This window comes from Prinia subflava, chromosome 12, assembly GCF_021018805.1.
Source record: "Prinia subflava isolate CZ2003 ecotype Zambia chromosome 12, Cam_Psub_1.2, whole genome shotgun sequence".
Taxonomy (NCBI): domain Eukaryota; kingdom Metazoa; phylum Chordata; class Aves; order Passeriformes; family Cisticolidae; genus Prinia; species Prinia subflava.
The window spans coordinates 21,423,847-21,450,006 of NC_086258.1; the positions used below are offsets into that span (position 1 = coordinate 21,423,847).

The window sequence follows — 26,160 nt, forward strand, 5'->3', positions numbered from 1 at the left end:
CAGGGTTACACCCAAGGCAGACCCAAAATGAACACAAAATGGACACAAAATGGGCACAAAATAATTAACCAGTCATGAATTCTCACAGTTTGGTAAGTTTTGGTCCATTTGCATATTGGGGTTTCATTGTCCAATTACAGCTGCAGGTTATCAAGTCCCATCCTTCTTGTTCCTCCCTTCAGCCACCCTTGTTTGTGCTTTTGGGCTGAACACTTGTCCCAGCTGTCCTTGGTGTGCAGCAGGAGAAGGATTTGTTTTGTGTCCCTGCTGTGTGCAGAGCTGAGTGACCCTGAGTGTGAGCTCAGAGCTGCACCCCTGGGCAGCACAGAGTCTGAAATACAGGGAAGATAAAACTGAAGGCATCACTTCCCCCCTTTAGTGACCCTGGCTGTGGCTCTGCCTGTCTCCCTCTCCTCGAAAGCCTCGGGACCTGTGCTGAGTGTGCTGCACCCTCTGACCCCACAGAAGGCTGTGGCTGTGACACCCACGGGTGACACCCTGAGACAAAAGCAGTGCCTGCTCTCCCTTCTGACCCCAGCATTTTTCCATCCACACACAGAGAGGAGGAGCACAACTCACCAAACTGCCTTCTCTGGCCCAAATCTACATCACAAACTTTTATCCACAGCTCCCTCCAGCACAGACACTTTGCCAGGCACTTTCAAAGTCTTAATTCCCATTCCACCTCCTAATCCAAACCTCAGGTTCTCATCACCTATATTTGAACTGGCTCTATTTTTAGTTTCTGCTTTAAAATGATGATGAGGACTTGCCTTTTATAGACTGTGCACTCCTGCTATCTGAGCAGATCTGAAATTAATACCAGTTACTGATACCTTGGAACAAAGCCTGGTGTTACATCTGAAACAACAGAGGCAGTGTGATGGCAGGACAAGAGGAGGGAAGAGTGGAGCACCTGAAAATCTTGAAAAGGGCTGTGTTTGCAAAGAGCAGTCCAGGAATTGTCAGCACAGATCTGGCCACACACAGAGCTCAGAAACGGGCTTTGAAGGACAGCTGGACTCAGCAGATCTGCACCTCTCTGGCTGCACAAACATTCTCCTTATCGTAGCAGGAAGGTGATCCCCGAGCTCAGTGTGGTCCTGCACTGATCCCAGGGTTTGAACAAACTCCCAGCACCAAAATCCTGGAGTCAGGGAGCAGCCACCACCCTGCATTTCCTCTGGATACAGAAAGTAGGGATGGGAGGAGAAGGAGAAGGAGAAGGAGAAGGAGAAGGAGAAGGAGAAGGAGAAGGAGAAGGAGAAGGAGAAGGAGAAGGAGAAGGAGAAGGAGAAGGAGAAGGAGAAGGAGAAGGAGAAGGAGAAGGAGAAGGAGAAGGAGAAGGAGAAGGAGAAGGAGAAGGAGAAGGAGAAGGAGAAGGAGAAGGAGAAGGAGAAGGAGAAGGAGAAGGAGAAGGAGAAGGAGAAGGAGAAGGAGAGCTCTAACACAAGGGCTCTAACACATCTTGAATCCATTCCTGATTCAGTGGGGAACTGCAAACCCCCTTTGCACAGGGGCAGGTGTGCAGCAGCACTGTGGGCTGCTCTGCATTGCACACACAAGTTGATTTTCTGCAGCACATCCAAGGCAGTGCCATTGAAATCCATCACAAACTCCCAGCTATTGGCAGGAGATGGGCTCGGGCTCAGCTCTGTGGCTGAGGAGCTGGGCTGTGCTCCAGGGCTGTGTGGCACCACAGGAGTCACTGGCAACCCCAGCTCTCTGCTCATTCATTCGCTGGCAGGGCTCTCAAAGAGGCAGAAAAACAACTATGAGAAGATCTGTCCCTGGCCAAACCCAGCTCCATGGATCCCCTTTCCCTGGCCAGACCCTGCTCCATGGATCCCTTTCCCTGGGTAAACCCTGCTCCATGGATCCCTTCCCATGGGCTGGAATGCTGCTCCCTGCCCTGCAGCCACTCCTGGAGGAAAGAGCTGCTCCTCACTTTCACCTGCCAGACAGAAAATCCCAGGTGTGACCCAACCCCCAAAGTGCCACAGGTGGGTTCTGGCAGCTCTGCTCCCTGGGGACACCACGGCAGGCTCAGGGCATGGCCTGGCAGTGACGCTCTCCCTAGGAAAGGCTTTGGAGAGCTGATCCTGCCTGGCTTTGTCTGAGGAGTGAGGCCATGCTGCTGTGACAAGACATTTTCCAGGATGTGATGGCCACTTCTTGAGGGATTTTAAACCCCTGGGGAGTTTCAAAACCACTGCCTGAAGAGTGGGGATGGTGGAATGGGCTTGGTCCAGTTCTGGGAGGAATGGAGGTGCTGCCAGGAAGGAAAGAGCTGTCCCAGCTACACCAGGAGCTGAGCAGAGGAAAACCCCTCTCAAAGGGTGAAGTCCCCCTCTCCCACCCAATGCCTTGGGCTGAGTGGAACCTTCCCCTGTCCCCAGTCCCCCTCCATCTCTCTTGGAGCCCCTTTAGGCTCTGGAAGGGGCTCTGAGCTCTCCCTGGATCTCAAACCATTCCGTGATTCTGTGCTTCCACAGGAAACACAGTTCCATCTTCAGCCTTCAGACACTGCCAAAATACAAACTGGTCACGGGCAGAAACCCATCTGCTGCCAAGAGGTGATGATAAATCTGTGCTAAAGAGTAAAACCAACCAGGCATTTCAAGTCTGGCTCTCCTGGACTTTCTGCAGTCACTGCTGTGGCATTTTCTGGGCACACCCCTGCCATGTCCAGTCTTATCTTCTCTACTGAAGGATGAACGGGAGCTCCTAAGACCAAGTAATTCCCCTAGGAGTGAGCACATCCATAGAAAGTCAACCTGGAAGGTAAACCTGAGCCCTGTGTCTCCAAAACCACTTCTCTGATGATGAGTTCATCCCAAGGAGTCCCTCCCAAGGAATTTTGGCAGATAAACTGTGCATAACACACTGGCTTTGCTCTATCAGTAGATTTTTGGGAGTGCTCAAGCTCTCCATCTGCCAAACTCTGACCATGTTGTTGAGGAGAGATCACAGATGCTTCAGAATTACAGATCTCTCTGCTCCCAGCAGTCTCCAGTTCTTTTCAAAATATTTGAATTTCTTATTTACAACTGGCAAGCAGGATTAAGAGAGAACGCAGCCCTGCCAAGGGCACATCAATCCAGCTCTAGGGTGAGCCTGCATCGAGGTTAAATTCCCTCTTTGGGGAGAGAACCAGCCTGAGAGGCTCAGTGACACCATAGCAAGAAATCATAAGGGCTTTTTATACAACGGCTATTGATCATAAATAGAGAAAAAAACCACGTTCTTCAAAGAGGAGCTTGTGGCAAGCAGCTGCAGCTCCAGTTTCACAGACAGCTGGGCTGTACCTGCCAGCTCTTCCCCAGCTTTCAGCTCAGCTTTCAAAGGTATCTGCCAAAACATCCCCGAGAGCTGACAGACTCCCTGTGAAAGGGCAGCCAGTAACAGGCAGGGCTCCTTTCTTCTCCTCTCAGCCACTGTCATTTATGTTGTTACCCTGTTATGGCACAGCAGAAAGAAGAGGGATCCATTCTGGGGCTCCAGATGATTGAAACCCATCCATGGAACTTAGCAGAGGGCTGGAGGCAGCAGATGGGGAATCAGTGGAGTGAAAACCTGTGGGATTTACCTCAGCATGGGAACAGGAGGCCCTCAGCAGTGGGGAAGGTGAGTCCCAGACTCTGGGTCTGTCACACACAAAGCCAGGGAAGCCCTGTGACCTCCCAGATGCCAAAACACCCAGCCAGTCCCAGGTATGCACACACAGAAAGCCCCTGGTAGCCTTTCCCTGCCTCAAACACAAGATTTTGGCTTTCACTGTCTCTAAGAGAGAAAGAAGAGACAACCCCACTCCCATCCTTGTCCCCAGGAAGCCCCTTTGATCAGGCCAAATCAAAAACGCCAAAATCAACGGATGGGTGAGCAATGGGATCTCCAAGAGACAAAAAGTGGTGAGGCTGCCCGTGGGAAAAGCTCCCTTTCCATTTCCCAGCTGGATCTGGAGCAGCCACAGGATTCACAGAGAATCCCAGAATCACCAGGTTGGAAGAGACCTCCAAGATCATCAAGTACAACCCAGCCCTAACACCTCAACTAAACCATGGCACCAGTGCCACATCCAGTCTTTCTTTAAACACATCCAGGGATGGTGACTCCACCACCTCCCTGGGCAGATCATTCCAGTACTTTAATAACTCTTTCTGTAAAAAACTTTTTCCTGATATTCAACCTGTATCTCCCTTGGTGCAGTTTGAGGCTGTGTCCTCTCATTCTGTCAGTGCTGCCTGGAGAAAGAGACCAACCCCACCTGACACAGCCCCTTTCAGGGAGTTCTAGAGAGTGACAAGGTCACCTCTGAGTCTCCTTTTCTCCTGGCTAAACAACCCCAGCTCCCTCAGCCCTTCCTCACAGGGTTTGTGTTCCCAGTCCCTCTCCAGCCTCGCTGCCTCCTCTGGACATGCTCAAACATCTGCACGTCTTTCCTAAATGGAGGGGCAGAGCTGGACACAGCACTCAATGTCCTTCCTAAACTGAGGGGACAGAGCTGGACACAGCACTCACTGTGCAGCCTCAGCAATCTCCTGGATCTCCTGCTCCAGTGATCCCTGTGCTCCGTGCCCAGCCTGTGACCATTTCCCTGCATTCCAAGGAACAACGGGCTCGAGGGAGGCTCTCAGAGCAGCTGCCAGTCCTTGTGCTCATTGCCAACAGTGTGGCACACACTGCCTTGGAAAGCCACATCCCAGAACGCTCTGCCCAGGCTCCTGCCCAGTCTGGGAGAGGACACCAGCCCCTCACCTCTGTTATCTCAGAGCTCATTGCAGAAGGTGACACCAGGGACTGAGGGGGTTTTGCCGGTGTCCCCCCATCCCTTCCCACAGCAGCTGCAGCCACTGGGATGTTTTCCATGGCCTCCCCCTCTCCCCCACCCAGCTGTTCCGAGGGCTATAAAAACCAGAGCTGTCCAGAGCCTGCTGAGAAATGGACCGGCCATGTCTGAGGGCGATTAAATAATTCAGAGAGGCTTGAAATGTCCTATTGCGTCATGGAATCTTCCTGCACAGCTCCCAGGGCCCTCTCCACATCCCAATGATTCTATTTCCCAGTCAATACAATTAAGTGGCAGAATATGCAAGGCTCGGAATTAATCTGGAATCAGGATGCGGGTGATCTTTAGCGCACCCACCGCAAGGCGCCGTCAAAACCATCCGAAATTATCCAGGATAAACAGAAAGTGGTTCATTGGGATGCAGCGGGCTTGGGCTCCACAGCTCTCCCTTGATGGGATGTCTAACAAGTGTTTAATGAGCAAAAGGACCCAGCACACCTAACCCTCAGTTTTTGCAAATCTATTCATGGCAAGTTACAGGTGCAGGTGTGGAAAAAAATGATCCTCAAAGTCCTGCCTTTGCCTGTAATAATGAGTCTGCTGCAAGTGTGGATTACTAATGATGGGGGCAGGCAGTAAATTTCAGCTTGGAGCTGATTCACTGTGTGTTTTGTAGCTGCGCTGGGCCGAGGAAGTTGTGACAGATGTAATATAAGACCCCAAAATAACAAATTAATGGTACAAACCAGCACTTTGGGGAAGAAACTGGAACACAGAGCTGCAAGCCAAGCAACGGGGAGCCAGCCATGACAGCGGGGAGACAGGGCAATGTTGGAGGGAGGAATCAGAACTCTCAAACTGCTAACGAGCAGCAAATTAATAAATCTCTTTTCTCCCATTCATCTCTGAATCCTATTTACATGCCAATGGAGCGGCAGCACTGCTGGTCCCGAGTGGGTGGCTGTAAAAGGGGCTCACTTTGGGGTGTCCCAAGGCAGCAGGGGAGTGGCAGAGGGGGCAGTGCTGCCAGCCCCAGTGTCCCATCCCACTCTCTCACATCCAGTGGTGTCCTGGGGTGACTTCATGATGCTTGTATCCCCAATTGTCTGTTCTGTTTGTGCTGGATGTTGAGTTCTGTACCTTTCAGACTGGTTCTGAGAGCAAAGAGGGAGTCAGAGAAGCACGGAGTTTGTTTTCAGAAACTGCACTCATTCCTTCACATTCCACTCCTAGACTGTGCTGTCTGCAGCACAGACAGACAGTGGGACAGAGACCTCCCTTGCTTTTAGTTAGTTTTGGCTGGCTGAGACAGAGAAGCTCCCTGGACTGTTTTTTTTCCTTTTTCTTGGGACTGTTCAAACCTGTTCTAGACTGGAATCCCAGAGGAGCACCAGGAGCTCACACCTGCAGCCCACCGGGGCCCAGGATGGCATTTCCAGCACCTGAAGGACTGACAAGAGACTGAGCGAGCTGAGCTACACCCACAGCAAGGACTGTCTCCATCTGCCATCTCTTTGAACAGCAAGAGGTTTTGTTGTTTCATTTTATTCATTCTTTATGCTTGTGGGCACTTTGTTTGTTTAAAAAAAATAGTTTTTTCCACTTTTCTCCAAGGAAATCTTTTCCCAGACCAGTTGGGGCAGGGTCTACTTGAATTTGCTATTCTGGAGGGAACCATTCGGAGGTTTCCTCCCAGATTTGCCCTAAACCAGGCAGGTGCGAATGCACAGCCTGCAGCAGCTCAATATTCTGAATCAGCTGAGGAGTCTGCACCGAGATGAGTTTGCACACAGATCTGCCAGTGCTGAAACACAGAGCCTGTCAGGGACGCTCCTCAGCCTGCAGCAAAATCAGCCAGGGATGTGCAGGTGAGGGAACACAAAGGATGGGGAGAACAAAACACCTCAGGGAGGAAATGACCTGCCCCTGGTGTCGACACAGGATGTCCCCAGCCCTGCTGTCAGGCAGTGACGCAGAGGGTTCTCGATATAAGGGACAGTGTGAAAGACAGGTTTGAAATAAATGAACAGGCAGCAGAAACTGGCACCTCGCTGGGAGTGTTGGGTGGCAGGTGAAAATGACTGTGGAGGACCAACCTCACTGAGGCCTGTAAACACAAGGATCAGATGGGGGCAAAAGTGAAAGATGCTAACAGAACCTCTGACTGTTTTTAACAGCAATTCTGAGAGGTTTGATTTCAAATGTGTGTGTATAAATTGTGATTACTTTTGGTGGTGTTCTGGTTGCTGCCAAAGCAAAGGTTTTGCCCACATGCCCAGGGAAAATGCTCATTTTCTAAGGCAGATCAAGAGCTATTTTCTCCTTTGGAATACACACAAAGCCAGAGAGAGGGATGCTCACCAGGAGACATCAGGGGTGATGCTGGATGTGAGGACAGTATCTCCCTGGGTGGAAGGTCCTAAAGCACAGACACCCTGTTCCCACCCACGAGGCACAAATCCTGTGCCCCCAAAGCCATGCCCAGAGCCCTGTGCCCATGTACGAGGCACAAGATGAGTGAGAGCAGAGGCCCAGCAGGCAAGTCCCATATTTGGGCTGCAGATCACAAGATCAAATGTGCTGGGGGGTGTTGGAACCCTGGAGGCTGAGAATTTCAGGCTTTCTGTGCTAAAAGGCACTGACCCTCAAGCAGGCACTACGTTTGAGACCTGAGGCTGTGGAACAGGCTTCCTTGAGTGATAGCACTGCAGTTGTGGGTGTGTAGTTTGAATGGTATTATGTGATCTCACACAGTGAAAAACTTAGCATTTAAGGTTTTAGTATATAGGAATATATGGGGCAATATGGAGGATTTAAGGCATTGTCTAACTCCTTCTTCTTCACCTTCTTCTTCTTGATTTTGGGTAGTTTTTTCTAATTGGGTGAAAGAGGTCCGGATTGTAAGCCTTGGGTGGTCAATTATTGGGTCAAAAATATAAATAATATAGGTGTCATCTCATTATTGGATAATTAGTGCTTAAATAACCTTAGAAAGAGTTAGAGAGACTCTAACTAACTCTAACTCTCTACCTTATTAGTTACAGCTCAAGACTTGTGAGACCATGCTATAGATAAGAATTAATAAACAACTGAGTCTGAACACGAAAACTGCATCCTATGTATTAATTCTGGCTCTAACACGAAGAAAATAAGAAAAAAACCTCGCAGTAGGGAGCTTTTGCTGCTCAGTCACCAGGCTGGCTGTGCCCAGCAGGTTTGCACCTTGCCCACGCTGAGGGTGATGGCAGCAGCCGCAGCCACTGCCCTGCACACATGGCTCATCCCTTCCTCTTTTTCCTGAGAACATCCTCAGAGCAAGTCTGAGCAAGAGAAGAGCCTCCTGCAGATGCTCCTGACTCAGAGCACATCTGCCAGGGAATCCAGGCACAGCCTTGAACCAGGAGGGAGAGGTTCCATTTCTGGAAGTGTTCTTGGGCAGGCTCTGGGGACATTTGACTCCTCCTGAGTTTCCCACACAGCCCTGTCTCTGCAGCTCCTCCAGGATCTGGCATAAGCTCACAGGGAACTGCAGGAACAGTTCTGTTTTCCCCTATGCAATGACCCTGCAGAAAAGTCTAACCCCCCCTGTTCCTCCTGCCTCACTCCCCTCCGAGCCCTTGCACTCAGTTCAACTGCAAAATTCTGCTGTTTCCAGAAAATAACCTCCCTATTTGTCACACTCTTGCAGAGATACTGGGAAAACAAAGAAGGTGTTGGGTGCTGAACAGAGATTATCATCTGCTCTACAGAATTCCTGCTGCTGTCCCAGGCTGCTGAAACCCAAGGAGCTCAATTCCATTGGAAACTACTTCCAAGGTCCGAGACTGAGAGGAAAAAAAAAAGAGAAAAAAAAAAAAAAAAAAAAAAAAGGAAAAAAGAAAAAAACCCACACCAAAATAAAAATCACGTTTTTACCCAAAAACTCAGCCATATGATGTCGGGTGGGCAATGTGAATGTGTTCCCTTCCCGGGGTGTTGGCGTGGCTGCAGCTGTAAATCCCTCCAGCTCTGGGGAGCCCTTAGGGCACAGCCCAGGCCGGGCTGGGACACAGGCAGTGTCAGGATGCTCGGAATTGGCTGCAGAAGCTGGGGTTTAAATCAGGTGCACAGAGGGGTGAGCTGGCTCCTGTCTCCCCCGGGCACCCTCGGAGCACTGAACCCTCCCACGGCACCACCAGCAGCAGGAGATGCTCCCACACAGGAATTTGGGATCCCTCCTCCCTCTCTGAGGGCTTGTAGGAATGCATTTCCACACCCAGACAGAAGTTTGCATATCAGGAAAGGTTTAAGACTCACCCTAAAACGTTTTAAGGGAAGAACACTAGAAGTTTCTTTGCTCTCCTGGCAGTAATTGGCTCAGTGCCAAGTCAAAAGCACCGATAGGTCTCTTCAGCTGCTCCTCAGAAATGTAGCTATTCCCTATTGGGCTGTTTGCCAAAAAGCCCACCTAAATCCTTCAATACTTAGGAGAAGAGCAGGAGGGTTCTCAGCGCATTCTCGAGGTGTTGCAGCTGGTGTGTGGGACCTGTCCCTACACTGTGCTCAGCTTTGTTCTTTGTTTCTGTACTATTTTTTTCTTTTATTAAAACCTTTTTGCTTTTTCAATACACACTCGGCCATGCCATCTCGCTAAGTCCTTTGAGCCATTTTCTGCAAGGGCCCCTCATGTGATGGACCTTCCTGTGGTGTACAGCATCTGACACCCCGTGTCCATCCTACACCCACCAAGGGTCACGGACCCCTGGGGCTGGAGGGGGGCGGAGGTGCCCTGTGCCTCCCACCGGGCTCCTCAGAGGTGCTGCTGTCCCCAGCTGCCTCCACAGGGAACGAGGAGCTGCTGCCTCAAACCAAACATCCACCTTCCTCCTACCTCACGCTGGGTGAGATCAGCCCTGCCTTGTGCCTCACCACGGGACTGCTACAGCCCAGAGAGCCAGGATTCATCCCTGGATCATCCTGGCAGCAGAGCAGCTGCCCATGGTTTGGAGAACACGCCTTGCACTGCCCAGTGGAATGTCATGGAAGAGCCATAAATCCCCATCCTGCAGGAGCCTGTGCATGTCAGACATGTGAATATGCTGATTTGGTATCCATGGTACTTTGGCATGTCTCACGTCTTTGTCTTCTGCCCGAAATAGATGAGCTCTTAAATATTACTCAGCACTTGGAGTTCTGCCACAGCACAGAAGACAGCTGAGAAAACACCAAAAATGTGTCTCCCAGTGCAGAGAAATATTGAGAGAAACTTCTCTGGCTTTGTTGTGTCCGGGGGCAGAACCCTCTCCACAAGGCAGGGCGAGGTTATTTGGCTGAAGTGGAGGTTGTAACACAAGGACTGGAACTGGAAAAGGACAGAACCCTCTCATCTAAACAGGAATAGGACAAAACATGACAGAACCTGCTCATCTGAACAGGAATAGGACAGAGTAGCATAGAACCCTCTCGTCTAAAGCCCTGGCTGAAGCTCTCACCCCTCCTTACAGATACTGGATGGTCACTTCAAGCTGACCTCAGGAAATCTGTCACACAATATTTCCCAAAATCCAAGCATTTCAGGCACAAGCCTAATGACAGAAACCCCTCAGTGCCTTGTGATGCCCCAAGTACCCCCTGTGACAGCACAAACAGACAATCAGGTCATGTCACAGACAAAGACAAAGCCACACATGAGCACAAGCAGGTCCTGCAGCTGGTGTGAGGTGTTCATCACTCTCACCACTCAGCAGTGGAGGAATTTGCCATTAAGAATCTGGAAATGAACATTATAGCACTGTTCAAAAACCAGGTGAATTTACAGGCGGCTGGAAGTTGAATTCTAAGGCCAGCCCATTCTGATGTCTATAAACAGCCATGATATTAATTTCTTCAGAGAACAAAAGCCTTTTACTCCGGTTGGAAAGCACCCTCTGTCTGATGGCTGTGGTGGATTAACAGGCTGCATCCCCAGTGCCCACTCTCCCACCTTCCCAGGGACAGGGAATTTGCTGTGGAAAAGCTGTGGAAACCCCTGGCCCACCTACAGGAGAGCAGAGCCCCTGAGCCTTTGCAGCTAAAGAAGGACAGGAGGTTTGGTTCTCACCCAGGAAGGAACAGGGAACAGCCTTTTGTCCAGCAAACCGGGATCTGCTGGACCCCAAAGCAGTGCCTCAGGGGTTGAGGTGAGGATAACTCACCTGAGACAAAGGGCTGGATTTACAGCCCTGCTCAGGGAGCTCCATGGGCTTGGTGGAGGCCAGCAGGACGCCCCACTCCATGGACCACCACTCCTGGGGCGCCTGTGCTATCTGATCCTAAATACGCTCCTGGTGTGGCAGGGCATGACCATGAAACCCCTCTGGAATGGGGACACCTGATGTGAAATGTCACTCACGGGTCCTTCCTTGAACCATTGCAGCTCCCAGCCCACCTGAGGTTCCTCTGCTTCCCTTCCCTCGGTGCAGGGCTGGACTGGGACTGCAGGGTGTTGGTTTGCAGGGTGTTGGAACACAGAACTGGGATTGCAGGAACACAGAACTGGGATTGCAGGGTATTGGATTACAAATCTGGGATTGGCGGGTATTGGATTACAAGGATGACATTTCAGGTATTGGATTACAAAGATGGAATTTCAGGGTATTGGGTTACAAAACTGGAATTTCAGGGTATTGGATTGCAGGGTATTGGATTACAAGGCTGGAATTTCAGGGTGTTGGATTACAGGAGTGGGAATTCAGGGTGTTGGATCACAAATCTGAAATTTCAGGATATTGGATTACAAGTCCCACGGGTGCTGCCTCAGCCTCAGTAAACTTTATTTAAGCACACACAGACATACACAGACAATATACATATATTTGTTTCTTCTCTGACAGTTCTACAGGACCAACACTACTTTGGATGACACTCGTGGAGAACGGGAAAAAGTGCAGGAAATGTAGGAAAATAAAAGAAAATAAAATATCAAGGTCCTTTAATCATTTGTGAGTCATGGTCATCCACAGAAACAACACAGGAGCACGAGGACACAGCTCCACATACAGTACATTGGTCTATAGAGGAATCTCCACATACATTGTGTCTGGAGGAAGTACAACAGTCTTGGGGACACAGAAGGGGACAGGAATGGCACATGCACCCCCAGTGTCACAGCCAGGGCACCGGTGGCAGGGCAGGAGGGGACAGGAGGACACTCCAAGCACGTCTCACTGTACACCAGAAAAACTCACCAAGGAGGCAACAGTGTCATCAATAAACATAGCCCGGGGCTGTGGTGTCACCAGGACACAGCTCTGGTGTCACCAGAACCCCCTGGGGATTTGGGGATTTGTCTTAAAGGCTACAGCTGTCTCTCCACAGATATTTATATACAGTACATGTACACAGAACATACACAGAGCAGCATATGTATATTTTTGTGTTTTCCTGTTTGTACATTATATCACAGATTATAAGGAACACAGAAAATATAGGCTTCGGGAGCTAAAAAGAAATAATTTTATAAAATATTCATCATAACCCCACCCCAATATAAATAAACACATAAACAAACAAACAAACAAACAAACAAATAAATAAATAATAAAAGCCCAGAAGTCAAAGAAAAGAACTCCAGACCCACAGTTTGGGAGTGGTCACTGCTTGCCCTGGGCCAGCTGGACACTCTTTCCCCTTTGGGAGCAGCCATGCACCCAGGAAAACACAAAGCTGGAGGAACAGTCCCACTGCCAAGCCAGAATGGAGCCTGGCATCGCCCTGCCAGGACCCACAGGTCCTGCTGAGCCCAGCCCTGACCCTGCAGCCACATTTCCCGGGCTGACCCCGCTGCCAGCTCAGGGCACCCAGAGCCCAGCTGCCAGCTCAGAGCTTTGGATTTAAAACAATCTTTTTTTATTTAGCAAAAAATGGTTTCCACTGTACCCTTCGTGTGTCCTCTTCCTAACGTGACAAACCCGGAGGAGATGAAATTATGGAGATCTGGCCCTCCACTGCGATAAATATCCTTTCCATAGTGACCTGGCAGGGAAAAGGAAACAAAGACACCTTCAGTCAGCCTGTCTGTGTGGTTATACAGATTTATAATATGGATTTATAATAGATATTATCTATATAATATAATATATAGATATTATATTACCATAATATATAGTATATCTATTTCATATAATGCATATAATATAGATTTAGTAGAAATATAATACATAATATTATACAGCTATAATATAGATTTATATATTTATTTATGTGCTACACAGCCCTGCTGTCACACTCACACACATTGCACAATCAATGGCACCATCAGGGTGGCACAGAAAACTATACCTGTGGCAACATCAAAGCCTCAATTCTTTGTTGGCAAAGATTTGTGAAGAAGAACAACTGCACGTTTTGGAAATAGCCCAAGAATGAACAGAATTTGAGAGGGGAAGCCCCAAAATGCCAAATCAAACAGCCCAGTCCTCAGGAAATCGGCTCCTCCCTGGCTGAGATCCCCACTGCCTCTCCCACGGGCCTGGTCTCACTCAGACCTTGCAGATTAAAGAGGTAAAGGAAATCAAGAGATTCCAGCCAGACCCCTGAGAGCATCCTGGTGACAGGGTCCCAAGGTGCCAATGTCACTCCTGTCACCCCTGTCCAGGCTGGCCCCAAGTCCCCATGAACAGCAGGACAGCAAACTTGATTTTAGCTTTGGTTTGCTCTGCTCTATGCATGCCAATCCCTGTGTGGCTCCTCAAATGCAACAATCTCCTCACAAGACTTCCTCAGAGCTTTCTCAGTCCCTGATGGCAGAGTAGGTTCAAGAGACACCCAGCTTTTTAATATTTTAATACATTAATAAAGGAAAATAAAAAGCATCCAGCCTCCCTGTTACCATGCAAAGCCCTGAAATGAGGACACAGACGATTTTTCAGATACTCTTTATCATCTCCTCCCTTCCCTTGTTGTTAATTTTTCTGTTCCTATTATTTCAGGAAGAGGCAGAGATGAGATAGGTGCAGGGGAGGGAAGAGGGGCAGCCTCGGGGGCTGGGAATGCAGCTCAGCCCCAGGGAAATTCCACTTTTCCCTGATTTCCTGCAAGGGCTGTGGTGCCAGATGGGCTGGAGCAGAGCTGGGCCAGGCAGCTGTGGGCAGGACAGGAGAGCATCCAGGATCCAGGTGGGAACAGCCTGTCCTGCCTGGCACTCACTGGTTCCACAGCCCTCCTCTGCCTGCACAGCCTGACACCAAAGGCTGTTTGCTCCCACCCAGCCTAACCCGTGTGAGTTAAGAGAGCCTTTGGAACCTTCCCTCCTTCCCCTGCAGGCAGTCACTGTCACTGTCACTGTCCCCCAGCGTCCCAGCAGTGGGTTCTGGTTTAGGGCCAGCACCCACATGACTAAAAAAATGCTAAAAAATGCCAAATTCCTGGAAAATCGGTGTGGATGGAGTGATTTTCATTTTATTTCAGATTTCAGGGATTTTTCACAGAATCACAGAATGGTTTGGGTTGGAAGGGATCTTAAAGCCCACCCAGTGCCACCCCTGCCATGGCAGGGACACCTCCCACTGTCCCAGGCTGCTCCAAGCCCTGTCCAGCCTGGCCTTGGGCACTGCCAGGGATCCAGGGGCAGCCACAGCTGCTGTGGGCACCCTGTGCCAGGGCCTGCCCACCCTGCCAGGGGACAATTCCTGCCCAGTATCCCATCCAGCCCTGCCCTGTGTCAGTCTGAAGCCATTCCCTGGGTCCTGTCCCCCCATCCCTTGTCAATTGTCTCTCTCTGTGTTTCCTATAGCTCCTTCAGGTCCTGGAAGATCACACTGAGGTCACCCCAAAGCTTCTCCTCTCCAGGTGAACAATCCCAGCTGTCCCAGCCTTTCCTCCCAGCAGAGCTGCTCCCTCCCCCTGCTCATCCTGGAGCCTCCTCTGGGCTCTCTGCAGCAGCTCCAGGTCCTGCCCGTGCTGCTTTGGGGCAGCTCTGCAGGTGGGCTCTCACCTGAGCCCCTTTGTTCTCCCCCAGCGGGTCTGAGCCAGCTCCAGCCCCAAATCCCCAGCAGGTGCCAGGCCAGGAGAGGCTGGCACAGGCTCTGGCACCCCAGGGATGGAGCTGCAGAGCCTCAGAGGAGCCCACAGGGCAGGCAGGAGGAGCCCACAGGGCAGGCAGGAGGTGCTGACACTTCTGACAAATGTTCATTCCCATCTAATAGAGAAACCAACCCACTCTCTTCCCACATGGGCTTTTCCTGGTCAAGGTCAGCCGAGTGCACCCTGCAAATGTCACCAAACACACACAAAGTGTTTCCTCAGCTTTGGGAGTGCTGGCAGCTCCAAATTTTCTTCTCCCAGTTGTGGCAATGAGAGGTGGTGGCACAAACCTTCAAGTGTGGAGGCATCCCCCAGAAATTCCCAGAGAACAGCATCCAGAAAAGAGAAAGAAGGATTTTCTGCTTCCGCGGCAAACATCATGGGTTCTCTCTCTTTTCTTCCTCCCTCCCTCCTGCAAGCTCTGCCTTCTGGATTCCTGGGAAAGGAGGCAGAGCTCTGGGTGCCTGGAATTATTTGTGCTCCATGAGATGTCTGTGCTGGTCCCGAGGAGCACCCAGAGATGCTCTGGATCTGCAATGCCCAAGCAGATTTCCTGTTCTCCATCACTCTTCCAAAACATGCTGCATCTTTGCTTTCAAATGAGCCAGTTTTTGCTCCTGTCCCAGGAATTTCTGTGCTCTCAGGGCCAGCCACTCTGGCAGATGCAGGTCCATAAATCCCGTTTTAAACCAGGATAATAGAACCACACAAATATTGCTGCTACCTCCAGTTGAAATCAGCTGCCTTTTACAGGTCCCTTCGGAGAATTTGCTTAAGACAGATCAAGAAGGGGAAGTTTATAAAAAAGCAAACATTTACTGGCAGATTGAGGATTGTTCATCAGCCATTTGCTCTCTGAACCTTGCTCTGCCCCTGCTTATGGAACATTGTAGTTCAATTAAAACATCCCTGTGATAACGAGCCATTAGCATTTGAACAGGAGCTACATTTTCCCAGGAGAAATTCAAATTTGCAGACTTCAAGCAGCATGACTTTTCCCTTTCCATGGATATATTATAGGATGCTACATTTGCTTTTTGGTTTGCCTTTTTTTTTTTTTTTTTTTTTTTTTTTTTTTTTTTTTTTTTTAATCCCTGCTCACTTGTGATCATTTCTTTCAGCCTTGCAAAATTCTGGGAGAATTCTGGGAGTGGTTTTTCCTTTCAGAGGGGCCTGGGGGCTGCTGGGGGGCTAAATCCAGGTGTTGTTATTCAATTTATTTGCCACAAGCCCATGCTGAGCTGGCTGTTTCCCACTGGAAGTGAAGGGTCCCTTGCAGCAATCGCAAATGCAAGCTCTCAACAGAGCAGAGGGAGCACAGAAGCACAGGCAGGGCCATGCCAGACCAGGAAATTCCCCATTTCCTTCTCCACTGGAGCCTTTTCCTCCTCTCTGCCTGCAGCTGTGCTCTCCCCGAGGCGCAGGGAGTCCTTCCAGAGCTGCCAGAGGGGGCTCAGCCATGAGCTGATGGAGCTGCCTGTGCCATGGGCTGGGAAGGAGCTCCTGGAACTCATCTCAGATGTTCACAGTGGTTGAACCTCAGTGTTGCCCTCTGCCCTATGGTGAGAGAGCTAAAAATTGCCAGATTCCTTGAAAAACCGGTGTGGATGGAGTGATTTTCATTTTATTTCAGATTTCAGGGATTTTTCACAGAATCACAGAATGGTTTAGGTTGGGAGGGACCTCAAAGGCCGTGCAGTGCCACCCCTGCCATGGCAGGGACACCTTCCACTGTCCCAGGCTGCTCCAAGCCCTGTCCAGCCTGGCCTTGGGCACTGCCAGGGATCCAGGGGCAGCCACAGCTGCTGTGGGCACCCTGTGCCAGGGCCTGCCACCCTGCCAGGGGACAATTCCTGCCCAGTATCCCATCCAGCCCTGCCCTGTGTCAGTCTGAAGCCATTCCCTGGGTCCTGTCCCCCCATCCCTTGTCAATTGTCTCTCTCTGTGTTTCCTGCAGCTCCTTCAGGTCCTGGAAGATCACACTGAGGTCACCCCAAAGCTTCTCCTCTCCAGGTGAACAATCCCAGCTCTCCCAGCCTTTCCTCCCAGCAGAGCTGCTCCCTCCCCCTGCTCATCCTGGAGCCTCCTCTGGGCTCTGCAGCAGCTCCAGGTCCTGCCTGTGCTGCTTTGGGGCAGCTCTGCAGGTGGGCTCTCACCTGAGCACAGGGGCAGAATCTTCCTCCCTCCCTGCTGCCCATCCTGGGGCTCAGCCCAGGGCAGGGGAAGTTTCTGGGACCCAGATCTCACCCACAGCACCCCAAATCCTCCTCCCAGGGCTGCTCTCTCTGCTTATCCCCAGCCCTGTCCCCTCCTGCCACCCCCAGCCAGGCAGTGCAGCAGCTGTGGCCCCTCCACGTGTCCTCGTTTGCCCAGGGGTCCCTGCCTGACCCTTTTGGGGGGTCTGGGAATGAAAGCCCAGCCCCAGAGCTGCTCCTGCCAGGATCCCACAATACAAACAGCCCCCAAGGCAGAGCAGCCCCTGCCCCAGCCCACGCACGTTGCTGCCTGTCCATGTGTGTTCTGCAGCTCTGTCTCTCCTGGCTAAGATTGGATTTAAAGTGCTGCTTCAGAGCCCTGTGCTTGACCTTCTGGAAGAGGCTTTTCCTGCTCTTTTGCTCCCTGTTCTGGCTCAGGCTCAGCTCCGTGTGCTGCGATGCGTGTGAGCCCCTGGACACAGCACTGGGCTCTGGGGCAGAGCTGTGGCACCGAAGCAAAGGAAGATCAACACTTCCACAGCTCCAGATTCCCAGCTGAGACTGAAACAAGGTGGACTTTCACTTCTTTTCTGTGGGAAACGGATTTGTAAAGGATTCCCAAAGCCTGGCAGAAGGGTCTCACTGTCCTGTACATCTGTGTGCAAACTCTGAGATGAGGTGTGCTGACTGAGAAAGGCCATGGGACAGGACAGACACTGCTGAGAGAGAAATGGAACTGGAAACAAGTTTCAAACGATGGCCTTGCAAACAGACCAGAGATTTTGGAGATTTAGAACTGTGAAAGATGCATTGTAGTAGGACCCATGAGGGGTATTTTTAGATGATTGGCTTTAAGGCATTAACAGCATTGTGTGGCAAAAGCTGACAGGCCAAGAAACACTTATAATGTAATTAGGAAATAGTTTGGCTTCTGATTGTGAGGGCATGAATTGTAACATCTGTACCGTCTCACCCTTCATATAAGACTGAAAATGGAATAAAAGTCTTTAAAACACCTCTCAGGAGCCCCATCTCTGGGTCAGAATAAGGCAAAATCCAACACTTCCCCCCCTCTCCTCTGGTTGCAGGAGAGCAGAGTGCTCTGCCTGTCACACACTAAAGGCAAACTCTTCAGGGCACGGAGCTCAGAGGGAACATTTCATTACAAAGGCTTCCTACAGAACACACATATGGAACAACCTCGGCCACAAACTGCAATTACAACCCTGGCCTCTGCTTTAACAGAATTATTAGAGCTGAACTAAAATGCTGCTATCCACCTCTTGGAAATGTTATTACTGAGCACAGATTACATCAGCCCGGGAAGGGCAGACAGGGACTGGCGTGGACAGACATTTGCAAGATGCACAGAGATCAGCCTGGTCACAAACTGCCTTGGGGAAAAGAGCCCTGCACCCAGGGAGGAGCCCTCCCATCCAACTCCTCAGCATAGACTTATTGTCAGACAGATCTCTGCAGGAAAGGAAAAAATAATTTCATTTTTGAGAGTGTGGTTGGAGGATCCACAGCCTCCCTGCTCCTGGTGCTGCTCCTTTCTGCTGGAGTGATTCTTTTGGGGCTGTTTCCCACATAACAGATCTGGGATACCTTGGGAAGGCTGAACTGGAACAGAGACTGGACAGAGCTAAAAGAATAAAGTAGAGATTTATTGAAAGGCCTTTAGGGTACACCTTAGGCAGGACAGGGCCTGGCCAGGGCTACACCCAAGGTGGACCCAAAATGAACACAAAATGGACACAAAATTGTCACAAAAAGGACAAACAGTCACGAGGTCTCACACTTTTCTAAGTTTTGGTCCATTTGCATATTGGGGTTTCATTGTCCAGTTCCAGCTCCAGGTGATGCAGTCCCATCCTTCTTGTTCTTCCCTTCAGCCACCCTTGTTTGTGCTTTTGGGCTGAACACTTATCCCAGCTGTCCTTGGTGTGCAGCAGGAGAAGGATTTGTTTTGTGTCCCTGCTGTGTGCAGAGCTGAGTGACCCTGAGTGTGAGCTCAGAGCTGCACCCTGGGCAGCACAGAGTCTGAAATACAGGGAAGAGAAAACTGAAGGCATCAGCTGGAGTGACCCGTTTGGAGCTGTTTTACACAGAAAACAGCCCAAGACCAAGGCATGAGCTGCCAAAAGGGCTGGGAGATGTTTGCAGAGTGCTCTGCACCGTGCCCTGTCCTACCACTCACATTGGGGCACCTTGGAATGAAGGGAGGCTCAGCTCCAGACCCCAACCCATGAACTCCTGCCCCAAAGGTGCCCAGGGCAGCCAGAGACCCTCCACCCATCCCAGCCTGGGGAATTTGGGGGTGTCAGACGTGGCTACAAGTTTGAAGGAAGAGTTTGCAGCCATGTCAGGCACCTGGGGATCTTCTCTTGGGGTGCAAATTAAGAGAGATTACAGTGAGAAGGGACATCCCAGGGATGCTGCTGAGACACCAAATGTCCCCATTTTCCTTCTCCAAACCACCCAAAAAGCAGGAGCCAGCTGGCACCTCTCACACTTGTCCTAAACAGCTCAGTGAGGGCTCCACCACCGAGTTTTGCCTGTTTAACACCATCCTTCTGGCACTGCTGCCTGCCCAGAACATGAAAATGTGCACAAAAAAGCCACTGGAAGGAGTTCAGTGGTACCTGGGGTGAGCTGTCAGCGCTGCACTGCCAGACATGGACAGGAGGTATTCCAAAGCAGAGCAGGGAATAGCAGATTTTTCTGTGTCCCACATATATTCTGTAGCTTAAATCACACTGTGTGGGCTAAGGAAAGCCAAGTTCCCTGTCCAGGGATCACAGAATCACAGGAACATTAAGGTTGGAAAAGACCACTGAGATCACCAAGTCCAGCCATTCAAACCATGGCCTCAAGTGCCACATCTGGGTTTTTGAAACCCCTGGGCAGCCTGTTCTGGGCTTTACAACCCTTTCCATGGAGAAATTGTCTCTCTTATCCAGTCTGAACTTCCCCTGGCACAGCTGGATGTCTTTTTCTCTTGTGCTGCCCCTCCCTGGGGCAGAGCCCCCTGGCTGCACCCTCCTCTCAGGGGGTTTGGAGAGCAATAAATGTGACAATCCACTACTAATTTCACCCTCTTTCAAAATAATTTCTTCCTCTTTGTCCCTTTTCCTCCCTTTTCCTCCTGCCAGGCCTTTGGAACAGCCTTCCCTGTTTCATCCCAGGGTTTGGGATGTTCCTGCAGGAGCACAGGGGCAGAGCTGTGGCCCAGGGCTGGGTGGGCTCCCCAGGCACACAGAAAACACAGGCACAACGCAGGCCAGGGTCTGGGAATTTGGGTTCAAACCAGAACAGGAGGGTCAGTCCAGCTGGAAAATTGAGAGATCCTTACTTTTCCTTTGGATTTATTCCAGTGTGACTCCTGCATTTTCAGCCTTCAGGGGGGATTTGCATCCCTTCCTCCACCCTTCCCTGCAAGCAGCTCCCTGTTCACAACCAAATCCTGGAACTTTCAAGTCAAACCCTTCACCAGGAGCTGGGCTCTGTGGAAAATGACACATCCTGGAAGAGCTCTCGAGACAAGAACAGGGAACAGTTCCCTGCCACGGGATTTGGAGCAGTCCAAAGGGGCAGCCCTGCCAAAAACCTGCCCACTGAGAGCCCAGCAGAGCCAGCCAAACCCAGAGCACTGAGCTGCACAGGGCCAGCCCGGGCTCCTGGACCTGCCTGATGCCTGGAGAGGCTGCCTGGAATAGAGGCTGGACAGAGATAAAGGAATAAAGTAGGGATTTATTAAAAGCCCTTCAAAGGATACACCTTGGGCAGCACAAGAGCCTGGCCATGGCTCCACCCAAGATGGACAACAGGTCAGGAGTTTTCACACTTTCATAAGTTTTGGTCCACTTCCATATTGGGGTTAATTGTCCAGTTACAGCTTCAGGTGATGCAGTCCCACCCTCCCAGTTTGCTCTCCTCAATTTGCTGCTGTTTGCATTTGCACTTTCTGGGCCTGAAGCTGCAGCGGGGTCCTTGGTTCTGGGGCTGGAAAAGGATTGTTTTGTCTGACTGAGCTGTCAGGAGAACTTGCTAACAACAGGAAGTTCAGAGTTACATACGAATGCAGAATCTGGACAATATGAAAGCTGAAATGGAAGGCACCATTCCTGGCACTGGGAATGCTGGAGAAGGTGAAGCTCAGAGCTGCGCTGGCTCCAGTGACCCAGGGAACATCTCCTTTGTTAATTGTTTGTTCCATTAACTGCAGCAGCTGTCCTTGACTTTGAAACCCCCTGCGAGCTGGAACAGGCTGGAAGAGGCTTCAGGAAACAGCATTTTAGGTTCTGTTAACTTTAAAAAATGACTCTGTGAAAGCAAAACCCAGGAGTGCAGCGCTTGAGGGTCTCGGCAGCGACGTGGGATGACAGAAATGCAGTGATGAGCTCATGCTCTGCTCAGATAAAAGCACTTTCTAAAGGAGGAGATTAAATGGATAAGAAAATAAATCACAGACCCTCTCCAGCTCTCCACAAGCACATTCTGGGCAGCACAAAACCCACGGAGGGACTGGAACAGCCCTGCTCCCATGGGCTGCTGCTCCCCAGGGACACACACATGGCTTGGAGCTCTGATGGTCCCCAAACAGCAAATCTTAAAGCCCTTAAAGCCTCTAAAGCCACTAAAGCCACCCCTTTGCTCCACAACACAGCAGGAGGAAGGGGTCCTGTGGATGCTGCCCTTTACAGAATCCCAGGATGGTTTGGGTTGGAAGAGACCTTAAAGCTCATCCAAGTGCTGAAAGCCATGGGCAGGGACACCTTCCACTGTCCCAGGCTGCTCCAAGCCCTGTCCAGCCTGGCCTTGGACATTCCAGGGGTCCAGGGGCAGGCACAGCTGCTTTGGGCACCCTGTGCCAGGGCCTGCCCACCCTCCCAGGGAGGAATCTTTCCCTTACATCTGCTCCAATCCTGCTCTCTGCCAGACCCATTAGAGCTGCCAGATCATCCAAAATCTCCCAGGGATGCACAGGGTGGGATTGTTGGGGTGTCTGTGCAGGGCCAGGGGTTGGACTCTGATCCTTGTGGGTCCCTTCCAGGAAATTCTGTGGCTCTGTAGAGATATTTTACAGCCTTGATTTGTTTGTGCTTTCACTACATTTTCTGTGAAGGCCCTAGCACAGGGTGCCCAGAGAAGCTGTGGCTGCCCCTGGATCCCTGGCAGTGTCCAAGGCCAGGCTGGACAGGGTGACTCTGGGACTGCTCTGGGACTCAGTCACTGCCCTGGCTGGCTCTGGGAGTGCTCTGGGTGGCTCTGGGATTCTGACACTGCCCTTGGTGGCTCTGGGAGTGCTCTGGGTGGCTCTGGGATTCTGACACTGCCCTGGCTGGATGCCCCGTCCCTGGAATGCTCAACACTCAAGTAACACCCACTTTTATTGGGGTCAGATTTGCAGGGACAGGACAGGGAGCCACTCCCAGAGCACTCTGAAGGAATGTGCTGGCCCAGCCTCTCTTTTAATGAGAGCCAGCAGCAGCAGTTCCCTGTGTCCTGCTTTGGGGTGAATCCCAGGGGCTGCTCCAAGCCCCAGCCCCTCCCTGAACACTTTGTACCCCTGGAACTGAGCAGCTGCTCGGGGGCTGAGGAGCACCAGAGCCAGCCAAGCTGTGCTGCTTCTGCTGGAATCTCATTTAGAGAGGGCCTGATATTCCCCCTCCTAATTAATTTGTTCTATTCGGCTGCGACCGAACTGGCTTTTGTTCTTCAGGAGCTCCTCAAAAATTAGCTGCAATACCTGATGGAATTTAATTATATAGGCTAAGGAAAGTGATTAAGGGCAAAGGGAGAGCTGATCACACCTCCCAGGCTTCAAGGGTGTCAGCAGAAGGAAGGTAGAACCTGCTCCTCTTAGGTGGAGGGAGAATATTGAGGAGTGACTGTCCCAGCAGGGATTTAAGGCTGGAGATAAACATTCCCTGATATCAGATAAACATTCCATGATATATTCCTTCCACACCTTTGGAGGGTCAGCTGTGCATGGCTGAAGCTGCCTCTGACACCATTCCAGGGAAATCAGGTCTGCACATCAGCCCTGCCTGGCAGCCCTGGATTCTCTGGTGCTCCTCAATCCCCTTGGGAGCTGAGTGCTCCACAAGGGAGGCCAGGCTGCAAGGGGAGCTCAGGGGGGATTGCTGCTGATCTCTGCCAGGATCAGCTGGATCCAGAGTCTGGGACCACACATCCCAGCTCTCAGTGGGACAGCTGAGCTACCCAGGCTGCTGAACACGAGGGGGTTCAGGAACTGGGGGCTCTTGGGACAGACTTTACAGGAATTCTGTCAAACTGCAAAATTCTCTGATAAATCTGAGGGGATTCAGGAACTGGGGGCTCTTGGGCCAGACTTCAACAGGAATTCTGTAAAACTGCACAATTCCCTGTTAAACCTGAGAGGGGTTCAGGAATTGGGGGCTCTTGGGACAGACATTACAGGAATTCTGTAAAAATGCAAAATTCCCTGATAAACCTGAGGGGATTCAGGAATTAGGGGCTGTTGGAGCAAACTTGACAGGAATTCTGTCAAACTGCACCATCCCAGCAGTGTCTCTGCCTGGGCTTCAGTCTGAGAACTGGGAAATGGTGATAACACTGATTTTCTCAGCTGGGCCTTGGGAGCCTCCTTATAAATATTTATGCAGTGCTCTGTTTATAACTGTGAGTAAATAAATGGGTGTATGGAATTGACAGTCCAAGGATGTGAGTGGTTCTGTTTCACACCCTCAAACGGAGTCATTAATGGTTTCTGCTTTCCTCTGGAAGCAAAAGATTTGGGAAGAACAACTTCAAAAACTCCCAAATCAAAGGGAGCTGCAATCAGGAAAGAAAAGCCAGGATTTAAGGGGCAAATCCTGCTGACATCAGGAAAGACATGGAAAAGCTCTTGTCAGTTCTTCCTGTGCCTGAAGATGGAGATGGTGCCTACTGAAGTTTATCAACTGCTGAAGTGTCCAGATCCTTTCTTAAATCATTTTGAGAGGGAACATCACGCTCAGAGACTCATAATCTTTTGGGATCTTGCCCACTCATTCTCCTGTGACACCTCTAGGGGGTTTGGGGACCTTCTGGGAGCCCTCCTGGTTGTTTTTCTGATCGTCCTACCCTCTTTGTCCTGAGCAGCAGTTGTCCATGGCCTGTCCTTGACTTTGTCCCTGCCCTTGTTCCCAACTCAGTAGCCAGATGAGAAACACGGAATCATGGAATCATAGACATGTGGAATTGTAGAATGAACCCATTGGGTGATGGCAGGGGAGCAGAAAGTGGGCAATCATTAAGTTCCCTTCCAAGCCAACCATTCCAGGATCCCATGAGCCTTTCCTGGACACCTGTCCCAGCAGTCAGGGCGTGATGGCCAGAGCTGGCCATGTCCTGCAGCCCCTGCTGCCACTGTTTGTACCTCTGCTCACACCCAGCCAGCCTAGCAGTGACTGCTCCAGGTGATTTCTGTCCCCCACATGATCCCACCAACCTTTCCCTCACCTGAAGGTGCAGCTGGAAAAAAACTGTGTGGCATTACCATGGGAATGCTTCCCTGCCCGTGCTGTCGGGAGGTGGCAAGGAGCTAAATGGCACCAGACAGGCACTGACGGATGATGGCACCCAGAATTAACCAGAGGGATATTTATATTTTCCCTGCCTGGCCTTGGAATGAGTCCCTCTGTGTTTGGCAGCACTCCCTCAGAGCTGCTGAGGGCTGAGGCAGATGCCTGCAGAAAGGAGTGCTGGCTTTGTTTACGGGGGAGTTGCTCTCACAGGGAGGAACTCAGCCAGTTGCTCTCAGCTTAAAGGTGACACCATGATTTTTGTGCCTCCTTGAGTGAAAGCCAGCTCAGCCTTGGCCCCTTCTGCAGGCGTTTTTGCTGTGGGACAATTGCATTTGTCTGAGTCATGGAATCATAGAAGCATGGAATCATGGAATTGTAGAATCATGGAATCACAGAGCTGTAAAATCATGGAATTGTACAATCACAGAGACATGGAATCATAGAATCATAGAATCACGGAACTGTAGAATCAGGGAATCATAGACTTATGGAATTGTAGAGTTGTGGAATCATGGAACTGTAGAATCATAGAAACATGGAATCATAGAATCATTGAACCATGGAAACAGGGAATTGTAGAGCCATAGAACCATTGAGTCATGGAATCATAGAACCATGGAATCATAGAATCATGGAATCACAGAAACATGGAATTGTGGAATCATAGAATCATGGAATCGTAGAATCATAGAAACATGGAATCACAGAAACATAAAATCACAGAAACATAAAATCACAGAGTCAAAGAACCATGGAATGATGGAATCATAGAATCATGGAATCGTAGAATCATAGAAACATGGAATCACAGAAACATAAAATCACAGAGTCAAAGAACCATGGAATGATTTGTGTTGGAAGGGAACCAATCCTTAAAGGCCATCCCATCCCACCCCTGCCTTGGCAGGGACACATCCCATTGTCCAGGCTGTTCCAAGCCCCAATGTCCAACCTGGCCTTGGGCACTGCCAGGGATCCAGGGGCAGCCACAGCTGCTCTGGGCACCCTGTGCCAGGGCCTGCCCACACTCCCAGGGAAGGATTTTTTCCTAACTGGGTGTCCTGGCAGGGATGTGACAGGCGTGAGCCTGGCCCTCGTCAGCCACGCTGACAGGTGCCACTGCCACCCCTGAGCAGCTCCTTGCATTCAGCCTGTGGGAGGGAGGGCTGGAATCGCTTCTCTCCTGTTGCTTCAAACAAGAGCTCAGCAGCCTTTTAGTTTGAACAGCCCCTGGAACTGAGAGGGGTTTAACCCCTGAGTCTGCAGCTCTGGGAGAACTTCTGCCCAGCAGTGATGAGCAGCACAAACCACACTCAGAGCTGGGACACGACCTGCAGGACCTGTTCCCCCATGGGTGGGACAAAGCTGTGTCCAGCTGTCCCTTGGACTGGCCCTCACTGGACAAAGTTGTGTCCAGCTGGCCCTTGGACTGGCCCTCACTGGACAAAGCTGTGTCCAGCTGGCCCTTGGACTGGCCCTCACTGGACAAAGCTGTGTCCAGCTGCCCTCAGATGAGCCCTCACTGGACAAAGCTGTGTCCAGCTGCCCTCCAGGGCTGTTTTTGCTCCCCTCCCTGGCA

General features: G+C 50.8%; 1 protein-coding gene across 1 annotated transcript in view; it reads right to left on the reverse strand.

Moving 5' to 3' along the window:
- Positions 1–26,160, reverse strand: part of SHISA6 (shisa family member 6) — a 180,754-nt gene that overhangs the window by 128,659 nt on the left and 25,935 nt on the right. Inside the window, 1 exon segment of the mRNA XM_063408949.1 lies at positions 12,686–12,781. Within this exon segment, the coding sequence (XP_063265019.1) occupies positions 12,686–12,781 (96 nt within the window).